This window comes from Apaloderma vittatum, unplaced genomic scaffold (genome assembly GCF_000703405.1).
Source record: "Apaloderma vittatum isolate BGI_N311 unplaced genomic scaffold, ASM70340v1 scaffold3913, whole genome shotgun sequence".
Taxonomy (NCBI): domain Eukaryota; kingdom Metazoa; phylum Chordata; class Aves; order Trogoniformes; family Trogonidae; genus Apaloderma; species Apaloderma vittatum.
In genome coordinates, this window is record NW_009707371.1 from 37,605 (window position 1) to 48,255 (window position 10,651).

The 10,651-nt window shown below is 38.2% G+C and overlaps 1 protein-coding gene across 1 annotated transcript in view; it reads left to right on the forward strand.

Moving 5' to 3' along the window:
• The window catches only part of LOC104271474 (sex comb on midleg-like protein 2), a 59,107-nt gene that overhangs the window by 24,748 nt on the left and 23,708 nt on the right, over positions 1–10,651 (forward strand). The window contains 1 exon segment of the mRNA XM_009866155.1: positions 559–802. Within this exon segment, the coding sequence (XP_009864457.1) occupies positions 559–802 (244 nt within the window).

Consider the following 10,651-nt stretch of genomic DNA (forward strand, 5'->3'; position numbering starts at 1 on the left):
CCCTACACTTATGCTGGTTGTATTGACTTGATTTTTGTTTTTCTTTTGTCCACTTGGAATTGGTCTAAGGCCAACTGAGTTAACAGAAGCCTGTAAATAATGTCCAATGCTAATGAATTTTTCATGGATTAATTGGGAGGCAAAGCATTTACCAGACAGTTATCAGTCCCCAGAAATATCCATTCCCTGCAAACCTCCTCTTCTTTATTAGAATGTAATAATTTCATTTTACTGCCTTTGCTGTCTTGCTGCCCAGACATAATGTATTGGGTGCAACCTATTGCTTATATTAATACTTTTAGCAGGGTCTTTCTATTGTGGAGAATTTAGCTAATTATCCCAGCTGTGTTTGTGGGAGCAGAATCTAGATTTTTATGTTAACAGAAGAGCAAAACCAGATCTGAAGTATAAGTAAGTTTCCTTTAATGTCTACTATGACTTTTGGGGAGTAGTGAGTATAAGAAATAAGGATAGTGAAGAAAAATAGAGGGTTTTCTTTTTCTTATTTTTTTAACAGCCCATAGAAATTAGAATATTCTACCTCTCTTACTTTTGTAGGAACCACCAAAACCTGTGCCAAACTGCTTTAAAGTTGGAATGAAACTTGAAGCTATAGATAGAAAGAACCCGTACCTGATTTGCCCAGCAACCATTGGAGATGTTAAAGGAGACGAAGTTTTTGTAACATTTGATGGCTGGAGAGGAGCATTTGACTATTGGTGCAGATGCGATTCTAGAGATATTTTCCCCGTCGGATGGTGTAGCTTGACGGGAGATGCATTACAACCACCAGGGAACAATGGTAAGATGACTAGTAATATTGCTTAATTATTTTTCCCCTCAGCTACAGCAGAATTTTAAAAACCAGCTGGCTGTATGCAGATAAGACTGAATACTTGATTTGTGTGTAGCTGATGAGGATGAAATGTTAAATTTTCTTTATGTGTTTTAAAGCTAATAGGGTGATTTCTGGGAAACAATTTTTGTTTGCTCATCGTAACTCTGGGAACATGGGTTTTTTTCATACTATTAGGAGAGCTTTTGATAATCTCTAGTTTTTGTGTGTTTGTGAAGAATCTTGGACCTAAACTAGATTTGCTCTTTATATTATAGGTAGTTAAATGCTTATATTTAATGATAATAAATTGGCTGCAGCAACACTTTCTTAGCTGTTAGCTTAATATAAAGTAGTCTGCTTATGTGATGATAGGTTTAAACTATATATGTTTATATATGCTGTTTCTTCCTTCATACTCACAAAATTCTGGCTTGAAGCTGCCTATTCTGAAGGCTTTATCTTCCTCATGCCTTTAAAGATGTTTGTACATGGGGTTATAGAGTCCCTTTGAGTAATGGCCACTGTGCTTTATAATAGACAGCTATCAATGTTAGAAATAATGGAAATTGATAAGGAGGAATATCCCTGAATGTAATCCCACTGCTCCTCTGGGGACCTCTTGTCGAGTTTCTCTACTGTAAGGCTTTTCTCTCAAACTGTTTGGGTTCTTCTGTCCTTGCTCCTTTCCAATTTGACAGGAATAGAAGTTTTTAAAGAGAGGAGCCATGATTTTAATTAATTACTGTAATATCATTGACCAGAATGATTTGTTCTCATGGTGAGCATTCCCACAGCTGGTGGTGGGTGAATAAGGAACGAGCAGATTGGTAGCACAGAACTCCCACTGAAAGCACCAAAGGAAGAGAAACAAGAAGGCAAGAAATCAGTCATGTTTCCCATCCTCCCCATCCCCACTTTTTTTCCAATCCTTTGCCAGCGGGTCAAGAACCTTGTGGAAAATAACTGAAGTTAGTTAAGGTTACCTCTGCATCCTCGCCCTCCCCTGCCTGGCTGCAGTTACTGCTCATGGTCGTAGTACCTGTGACCTAGTTTAGTCCATTTTGATGGATTTCAGCAAGGGAGCCACTATGTGTGTAACTGTAGTGGCAGATCCAGGGTGATCTGGCAGATCCAGGGTAATCTACCAGTGCCAGCTGGGGGTGAGAAGGTAGGGGGAAGTCAGGTGATGACAATCTCTATTTGTCCAGAAGTATCTAATCGATACCGGGCTGACCTCAGTCTTCATGTTTCTGCCCGCCCAATCTGTAAAGTGTGTCTCTCAGCTTCTTCAGAAGATTAGCCCTTGTCTTGGGAAGTCATGAATGAGCTGTGTTTTGGTAAATTAATTCTATTAATTGTGGTGAAATAAAATGGCTTTATGCAAAGCAGGCTGTGTAAATAAGTGGTGTCAAGATTTTAGAAGATACTTTCATGACAGTTTAGATTGAGTCTGACTGAATAATCTGGAAAGAAGTATTATGAAATTGTTTAGTCTACTGCAGTTTCACTGCTGGAAAGCCAGCAATATTTTGAGATCATACATACAGAATTTTTCTTGCCTGATGAGTGCTTGATGGAAACCAAAGAGTTGTTGAACAGTTAGTAAAGTTGATTAAATATTCCATTTGTTCAGGTAATAAATCAAAGAAAATTCTTGAGCATGTTAAAATTTGCTGAAGCCTTGGAATACATACCCTGGTATTTTTACAGATCCTGTTGCTTTGTTATGAAAAAAAAAACATTTTAGGCATTAATAAAACATGAAGCAAGGTTCTTACAGACTCATAGTCAAAACTGAGAATTTTGGACATGATAGAAACTAGGGGCAGAGAGGTAAAGGCTGGGGATTTTGTTATTTTTAATTGTAGAAGTGAGCACGAAATTAACTGCAGTTTTATGAAAATTGTTTGTGCTCCTTTTTTTATCCTGAGCATAAAGAATTTGTTCTTTCGGTTTTGCTTCATGTGCTTATTTTTAATGTGCTGTTTGTGCATGTCATATGCACTTGCCAAATTTACGTAGCTAGATGAAGTATTTTTTGTTCTCAGGTTATGTTTTTCACTGTTATTTGATCACTTTTGAGCCATTAAAGAACTGTAATGATAGTCCTTTATTAAGATGTAAATAATAGCTTCAAGGAGAGTGTAATCAAGTAATTTCAATTCAGAAATATGATAATGTTGTCAGGATTCTTCATTAAGCCACATTAACATTGACTACTCCTATTAAGGAAGAAAGTATGACAGATACTATATTGTAGGGATTTGCTTGAAATATTATAGTATTATTCTGGCCTGTACTTTTTTTCTGCAAGTTAGTTTGGTATTTCTGCCTTGTATTACCACAGTAGAAATTGAAAATAATTGACTGAGTGTGGCTTAGATTTCGGAGTGACTATAATGAGAAGTGTTCTTGATTTTTTAAATTCTTTTTCTGTAACTGCCTTTCAGGAAAGCATTTAAATGTGCTAAATCATTAGCTGAAGGACTGGAAAAAAATGCTCGGATCTTAGTAAACGAGCAAAACCGATATCCTCCAATCTAGGTATGAAAGCGATAGAAGATGCTTTAAATTTCATGCATATCTAGGACAAAAATTTTCTGCCATGAGACTTAGATTTTAAGGTCTAATTTAGCCTGTTTAAAAATAGATTAAATGTAGTAAGGGAAACAATATGAAAATCAGGGAGGATTTTATTTTAGCTGTTTCCTCTCTTGGCCATTTAGGATGCCCGGAGAGAGTATAGGACCTCTGTCATAGGAGGTTTTTAAGAGCAATTTAAACACAGGCGTCTTAGATGTGGGTCAACTTAGTCAGACCAGATTACGTGGTATATTTAATTTTTATAGCCATATCCCTTGTAACTCATATTGGTTTTAGACAGATAAGCTTAGGAACTCAGATGGAATTAATAGCAGATAAAATGGAGAAGGTAGGTGAAAAGTTGTGTTGTACCAACTGTTTTTTAGCAGTCAGGCCTTAATCTTTGTGTTGATGTTTCATCTTCTGTCCTTATCAGAAAATGTGACTTAAGTGGACCTGGCTGGGTGTCAGGATATGCGTACGGTGGTAATGAAATATGGTGTTCAATGTTTAAAGTAGCAAAAGCTGTGCTTAGCTAATATTGTAGTTTGTTTCCTTAGAAGTATTTCTGATAGCATTTATCTTATGTATGGTTTCACAACGATGCTTGATGTTGGCTTGGCCTCCTGGCCCAAGTTTAATATTTTAAGGATGCAGTAGATTGTTTTCTCTGTGCCTCCTGGTCACTTAAGTGTTTTTAGAGATGAATTGTCGCTTGGGAACATTGTTCTGAACTACAGCTGCTGAAAGAAGTTGGCATGATAATGTCTATGCTGGATCAGTCTGAAGGACCATCTGTTCTAGCAGCCTTTCTCCAGCAGTGGATGAAAGCAGATGTCTGAAAATAATCACAAGCACATAAGGAGAAGGGTTAACAGAAGTATTCCTAATGCCTGGTTGTCTACAGCCTAGCACCTCCTAAGCACAGAATAATGCTTTTATGCTCAGTACTTCATGGATGAGCTTGGTCTGTTTTGTTCAGTTATATTTTGGAGGCGTCTGAATTTTTAGCACCTATAACATCCTATATTAAGGACTTCTGTACTTCAGTATATATTCTGTGGAAAAGCAGATACCCTTTTTCTTCCTGGTAGTTTCATTTGTTCTCTTCATGTTCTTGTACTGAAATGTCTTCTTGTGCTTCCAGTTCTTGTACAGAAAAAGACAGTAAATAGTCATTCCCTAATTACTTTCTTCATATCCATCATGATTTTGTAGACCTCTATTCTAGTTTCCCTCGGCTATCCGTACTTGAAACTTGTAAAATCCTGATCTGTTTCATTTTTCATTGTTACGGGATCAGTTTAATTCCTCTGATCACCTGTGTTCTTCTGTACTGTTTCCGTTTCAGCTATGGCATTTTTGACCCATTGGAGCCCAAAGTACACAAAGTATGACCTAGTGGCATAGTGGTATTTTCTGGTTTATTTTCTGTTCCTTCCATAATTATTCATTAATTGGGATTTGGGATTTTTGGACTACAATGGAGCAACAAACTAATACTGTCATAGAAATATTTATTTTAATTCTAAGATGTAATTTTTGTATACATCAGCTAATAGCCCATCATCAGTCACAGCAGCTGGACTATTTTGAATTGCTTGATGTTGGATTTCATGTTACTTTGTCTTCTGAGCAACTGCTCAGCTTTACAAGATCTTTTTATACATTTGTACTGACTCAATTATTCAGCAGTTGTTGTCATCTTGTACTTTACTGTTGCGGGTTTACTCCTGTCGTAGATCAAACATGAAAGATACAAATCCAAGCAGACATCTCGTCAGGATGTCTCTAGAGTTCTCTCTCAACTGTGGAAACATGTCTATTTATTCCTGGCCACTGTTTGGTATTTTCCAAGATTTTCTTTTAGAAGGATCACGAGGATCTTCTATCAATATCCACTGTAAGCTAAGGATTTTTTTAAGAGATTGTAGTGTGACTTCTTGTCAAATATAAATCTGCCTTCCATTGTCTGCTTGCTTATTGACTCCTTAAAAAAAAAAAATATAAAAAATTTCTGATTTTTCCCCAACACATCACTTTTATATTCGGGTTCATTACATCTGTTCTGTACAAGAGTTGGCCAGTACAAACGTTGGGTGTCCTGCCCATACCTTGCTAGCTAGTGTTGGCATCACATTAACCACCTGTTTAAGTCTCTGAACTTGAGGCAGTTTTAAGCATGAACTTGCACAACACTGTCGGTAGGTTGGATTAAATATGCAGTATCTTCTCATTTTGTTAGAACTCCTGATTGCTGTATGACCTGCCAACTCTCTACGGCTTGTTTTGTCTCCGTTTCCTGTCCTCTATTACTGGTACTTCGTGTCAGGGAACGTGTCTCAAATCCCTGCGAAGAGAGGAACTGATATGGGAATTGATGTGATGAGCTTCCTTGGAGCAAGTATGAATGCAGAAAAAAATTTGATCTCATTGCTTTAGTATTATCTCATTCTGAAATTTGATCATCTGTTGGGTTCATGTAACTCCTGCTTTTCATATGCTTTAAAAAGGCTTTTTAAGTTTGATATCTTTTGGATGTTTTTCTATTAACTCTTTTCCTAGGCTGAACATATTATGTACTTTTCTAGTTAACCACCATAGACTGTAATTTTTATTTTACTCAATTGCATAATAGAAAGCTGTTACTATGCCTAAGAATATTCTTTTATTGCACTGTAGCTAGCTGTATCTGAGACTTATGACTGAGGTAGACGTCGGATGACTGGAGATCATCAGAGCAGTTTCCGTTTGCTATTTCTATATAAATTCATCTCACTGTTTAGTCATTACGTGTAAATGGCAGTTACTTAGGCAACCCACGTTTTTATTTATAATAGAAGTAAAACCTTTTCCATAAAAGAGAGAAAACAAAAGAACAACTGGGGACAAGCCATGTGGGAAATAAGTAGTTTTCACCTGCAGAGATTGATTTCAGTATAAAGTAGTGTCTAACATTTAGATTTGAACAGCATCTGGAGAGGGATCAGTTTCTGTATAATCCTGGATCTCCACAGTCTTACGAAGCCCAATCTTTGATGGATAAAGGTGATGCTAGAACTCAGGAAGGAGGAACTGCTTTATGTGCTGTATGGGAGAGGATTTGGGTGACCAAAGGAAAATGATGTAGTAATCTAAATAAAAACAGAGATGCACTGTAGCTTTTATCCTTAGTTCTCTTCCTGCCTTCCTTCCTTTTCCTCTGTCTCTCCCCCTTCCACATTTTGTGTCCCCTCATTGCTTTTCTCCCAATTCAGTGTATTTATGGTCAGAGAGAGCAATCTTCTTTCATTACACTAATCAGCCTGTGATGTTAAAGGTTTCCTTGGAAAGCTGTCTGCAGCAATAAAGAGTAGTACAGGCTCAAGCAGAGATTAAAAAGTATCTTACTTGTCTGGTTTCTTCGTTTAGCTTTATAGAGTTTTCAGACGCGTTCTCAATGCTTAGGTTGTGCAGATTTTTCCAAGGTAGCTACTGGAGATGCACTTCTCTGCTATTGGTAATGAAATTATGTCAAAAGAGCTATGCTATATTTTCAGCTTAGTTGTATACAAATGTGCAACAATAATATATAAATGTAAGTACTACTCTATATGTTTGCAGATGAAACAGAAGAAGTGTTGAAACTTTAGACAGAGGTATAGTCAGATCTATGAAAAGACTCTGCATTGTTTAAAGTAGTCAAAAAAATCATATAAGCATGGTAATTCTTAAATTTCATTAAAGAAAAAACCAAATGCTGAAATGGCACAATTTCATGCTGCTGGAGGTTTCATTTTTCTCTCGGTACAGCCAGCGTCCTTTCACGAGCAGGTCACAGTAGTTAAATCAGGCACATACAGTAAGCAGATTTGTGCTGTCTTCAGAATTGTACATGAAAAAGTCCTCAGTGCTTCAGGCTAAAATCTGATTTGCCACATTTTCTCACATGTTAAACTTTTTTTATTTGGTATTAATGTTTCTTGGCATCTTGCAGCAAGGCCTGCTACAGGGCAGTAATCACTTAAGAAAAAATAAAGGTTTTTCCTTTCCCAAAGCTGTGACCTTACTCTAGGTCTGGTTTCCTCACTGTCTTAGCATGTTTATTTAGAGGATAGTTGTAATTTTCTTCTAAATTGAAATTACTCAAACACATACATTTTTGACTGTTAGGTGTGGATGTTAATGTCAGCAGTGGTTGTGTTGCCCAAATGATGGATGGGATTGAGTGGATTTTTTTCCAGATCTGTGGTAGTACATATAAACTGTGTAAGAATATCAGTGCTGTCATTCAGATACTAAGACAAACCAAATTCTAACATTTCATTAACCATGCTCTGTGTTCACCTTTTTTTCCTCCAGAAGCTTGTTGCATTTTATTGTTTCATTTTGGGCACACTTTTCATCCTGCTGATGCTGCTTGGGGAAAAAAAATGGCAAAACCTGGGCAGAATCAAGTAGTGGTGGGGTGAAGAATCAGGATGTTAGAAATCTTACCTGATGTGTAGAGCTAGGCTTTACCAGGCTAATTGACAGATCATCAGCACACCTAAACTGGGGCCAGGTAATTCAAAGTTTGTGCCGCTTTAATAATGTAACAGGTATTTACTTGTTCTCTTCCTTCCCAGCTTGCCAACAAAATACAGGTTTGGGTTTTGGTTATGTTGGGTGTTGTTTTTTTGTTAATATTGGTTTTACTAGTGTGGTTGCAATGCTGATGCTTTGTTGAAGCTGGCTTTTCACAATTCTTTGTTTCTGGAGACTAACCGGAGAGGTATTTCCAGGACTCTTTAATTTGTTTTGCTTGTACCCCTACTCCTGTGTGCCCCCTGCCCCAGCTGGGCTATTAAAAGTTGGTTTTTTGCAAGTGATGTGTGTTAGTTTGGTTAGCAGTGGGTTTTGATGGAGCTTAATTATTTTCACAGGTTTATTCTATAGGTGCTGGCTTGCCTAGCTCTTGAAAATTTGGGAGACTGAGGGTGGGAGTGAGGGACTGAAGCTGCTACACTGCTGCCTGGGGAAGTCGCTAGGAAAGAAATGCTTTCCCCTGATTTTGCCTTACATTGCTTGGAGCCTTCCTTGTCACCACGTCACCTCTCAGGGCTGTGAAAGGAAGGCTAGAATTTTTCACAGAAGATAGCACCAGACTTTGTTTTTTCTTTTCTTTGGTTGTTCTGGTAGCAGAAACTAAAATCTAGAAAGAAGAAAATTGCAAGCCATTATGTCCAGGTGAATGCTGAAATTTGCAACTGCAGCGTTGCTTTTTAGTTAGCAAAGAGATGACATATAACTGATTTTATGTCATAGCAACCTATCAATTAGTGTCTTAGGGCTACTTCTTAACGAGAAGTAATCCAAGCACAGATAGAATGTACTGCAGATACTTGTGTTTTGGTATGACTCTCTTGTTCAGCTGAGACATAAGGACATAATTTTTTTTTTAATCCTTGGCAGTAAGCTGTTTTGAAAAACTGCTAATCTTTTCCACCTCCTTTGCCTGTTGTCAGAACTATCATAGTAATAACTTACTGTGTTGAAGAAGGTTGATTTTATAGTTAAAATCCCGGGGTAGAACTCAGGAGGTATGTTTCCATTCCTTCTGCTGTGGAATGCTTGTATGGTATGGTAAGTTGATAAATGGCTTTGCCTCATCTTTTTTATCTGTAAATGAGAGAAGGCCAGGTTTTTGTAGTCTCAGAAGAACATTAGACTTATGTCTCAGTGGGGGCATGGGAACAATGCTGCATTACAAATAGAATCAGTTCTGTCTTGAAAGAAACGCTGGTTTGAACACTGAATTACTAGTTTTACTGTCCTAATTGGCACCTTCACCTAAGGTAGCAACGCTGAGTTCACAGAATATGTGGCAAAATGGGCCCCTACCTTGTTACGTGCAATTTCACTTGAGCTTTTTAAAGTCGTCTTACAATTGCTGCTCTGTGACACTAACTGAATGGTAGATTTCTAATGTTTAAATATTACAAATCTGAACCTCTTTTTCTACTTGCTTTCCATAAAAACATGGAGTGAAACAATCACTGTGGATTATTTGAGCGAATTTTACTAATTAGAATTGCATGAGAATTCAGGCTTCTGAGCTGTTTTCTGTCCCATCCCATCCCCTTCCCAAGCACTGGAGGTTTCAGTAGCTTCAGATTTCACAGTTGTCTTAAATATCTGACTTATTCTGCCAAGAGATCGTGGGGATAACGTTCTGGGGTCAAATTTTGCAGTCCTTCGTGTATCTGGGCAGTTCTTCCTGCTTCTACAAGCAGAATTTGGCCCTCATCTAAAGCCAGATCTTTCATGTCCTTCTCATGCAAATGAGCTCAGTTGTCTCCAGTGGATCCACTTGGGAGAATGTGGCAATGCATCTTTAGGCTGTGACTTCCAAGAGAGTGGATTTGGGCTTTCTCTGACATATATTGGATCCATAGTTTATAGGTGTTGGAATTCTCATAGGATGGTTTGTGGGAGAAAAGAGAATATTTTCCACAAGCAGTAGTTGCAAGTGTGTTGCAAGAAGGTAGTCACCTCTAGCCCTCACTAACGTGGCTGTGTAACTAGAGCTCTGTGAACTTCAAAAATGCCATTTACTTTCGAACCTTATGATGGTAAAGTACATCTGTGTAGCATGATCTCTGCTCTTCAGTCGTTGAAGATGCCGGTACAGTTTTTGGGTGTCGATAAGAGACTTGGGAAAGAATGCTATGCAGTGCAGCTCGCTCCTGAAACTGGAGCAGTGGATATTTGTGTAAAAGAGCAACAGACACAAATGCTCGATTTTGTGTGTGCAAATGAGAAGGCCTTTGTGATGCAAAGCAGCATCCTGAAAAGGCAAATGTGCTTTTTTTTTTTTTTTTTTGGTTGTAAACATCCCAGCTAAATACTGCAGTAATTGCAAGCAGAGCTTGGCGTTTTTCCTCTCTATTCTCTTCACCGTTATGTTTTAACAAGTTCTCGTGAGACTATTAAAACGTCTTAGTTTTTGGAACATGTGGCCTGGTGGGGATAACTCTGTCTACAGATGCAGTGGGTTGGCAGCTCGGTTTTGCATGTCTTTTCATTTCCCTCCAGATCCTGTGACCCAGCGTAACCTTTGGTCTCCCTCTGAAGGCCAGGGTGAAGGAAGTATGAGCAGGTGACTGATGATCACTGTCAGTACAGCCTGCAGACAATATGGGAATTACTTTAGCAGTCTCCCACTCCCTTGCGATTCCCCCCCCCCCCCCCCCCCTCCCACCCACAACA